General features: G+C 23.9%; 1 protein-coding gene across 1 annotated transcript; it reads right to left on the minus strand.

Moving 5' to 3' along the window:
• Positions 1 to 168: 168 nt before the first annotated feature.
• On the minus strand, positions 169 to 1400 carry LOAG_15611 (protein-tyrosine phosphatase; the record flags this gene model as incomplete). Its single annotated transcript, XM_003151101.2, has 3 exons — positions 169 to 363; positions 801 to 986; positions 1281 to 1400. Coding segments are annotated over 3 exons (501 nt in total), but the record flags the coding sequence as incomplete, so codon positions are not given.
• Positions 1401 to 1415: the final 15 nt, after the last annotated feature.

Raw genomic sequence — 1415 nt, forward strand, 5'->3', positions numbered from 1 at the left:
ATAAATAGGTAACATTTCATAAATTTTCATGGGTCAAAAGGTCACATTAGAGACATATAATGGTAAATTTAATGCAAAAAAATATACCTTGAATGCTAAGATAAATAGGTAACATTTCATAAATTTTCATGGGTCAAAAGGTCACATTAGAGACATATAATGGTAAATTTAATGCAAAAAAATATACCTTGAATGCCTAATTTCTTTTGCAATCCGTTGTATCATTTCAAATGATGGTGGCGGCATTTGATCAGTCCATTCAGGCCAGTAAAAATGCGTACAATTATAAAGTCCTAATCGTGAAATAATTCGAAGTTTACTTTCAATTGCTGTATAATTCACATTATCTTCTTGTATTTCTATCTAAAATATTAATTACTTAAAATATCTTTCCCTTTTCCCCCCCTCCTTCCACCCACTCCTCATCCATCCACTGTTTAAATTATAAATGCTACAAATGACCAATGGCTAATTTACTTCCTGTCCAAATATCATTAATTTACTTTGTAAAATTAATTAATTAATAAGAATTGAAATGAAATTTTTTGGCTAAAATTTTGCATATATTAATCATTCTAAAATTTTACTATACACATTCTTTTTTTTTCTTTTACATTTTAATTAAATTAAAAGTACGAAAATATTTGTGAATTTAAATTTTTAATTAAAAATTAATTTATAAATTTGTAAAATTATTCAAATTAAAAAAATATCAATGAAATATTTGATGATAATTTTATCATTTTAATGCATCAAATTTAAAACAAATATGAAAGGAAAGAAAAAAGAAAAATAAACACCTTTTTAATTTCACAATTTCTCACTTCTGTATCACCATATTCGGCACGTTGTCCTTCTTCACGTGGCCAATAATCAGCGCAAACTGACATATTATTTTCAATAAAATCACATAACATAACAATATATTCACATTGTGTTTGACATATCATTCGCCAAAAATCCTCAATTGTTATTTCTAACGGTGCCTAAAAATCATTTATTAAAATATGCAAATTACAAAAAAAAAAAAAAAAATAGAAAAATTAGAATAAAATTAATCAATGATAATGATAGCAAAAATTAGATGTGATTAAAATAGATGTCATCAATATTATGATAATATTCATTCTTTGTCATCAATTTATTCTAATAATTTCTATCACATTTTTTTCTTTTTATTCGTTTTTTTTTTTTTTTTGTCCTTACTTTTGTTTTTATCATTATTTTTCATCACTATCATTATTTTTATTGATAAGTTAAAATGATAATGATATTTTTACCTGCGTACAAATGAAACGTTTTTTACGTTTCCCAGAATGAATAAAATTAGCATGAATATAATTAGCTCGTACGTCAACATTTTTTAGAATAACACGTGTTTTTTCAATACATCTAATATCCTATAATTTGAAAAA

The sequence above is a fragment of the Loa loa genome (genome assembly GCF_000183805.2).
Source record: "Loa loa unplaced genomic scaffold supercont3.2270, whole genome shotgun sequence".
In the NCBI taxonomy this organism is placed as follows: Eukaryota; Metazoa; Nematoda; class Chromadorea; order Rhabditida; family Onchocercidae; genus Loa; species Loa loa.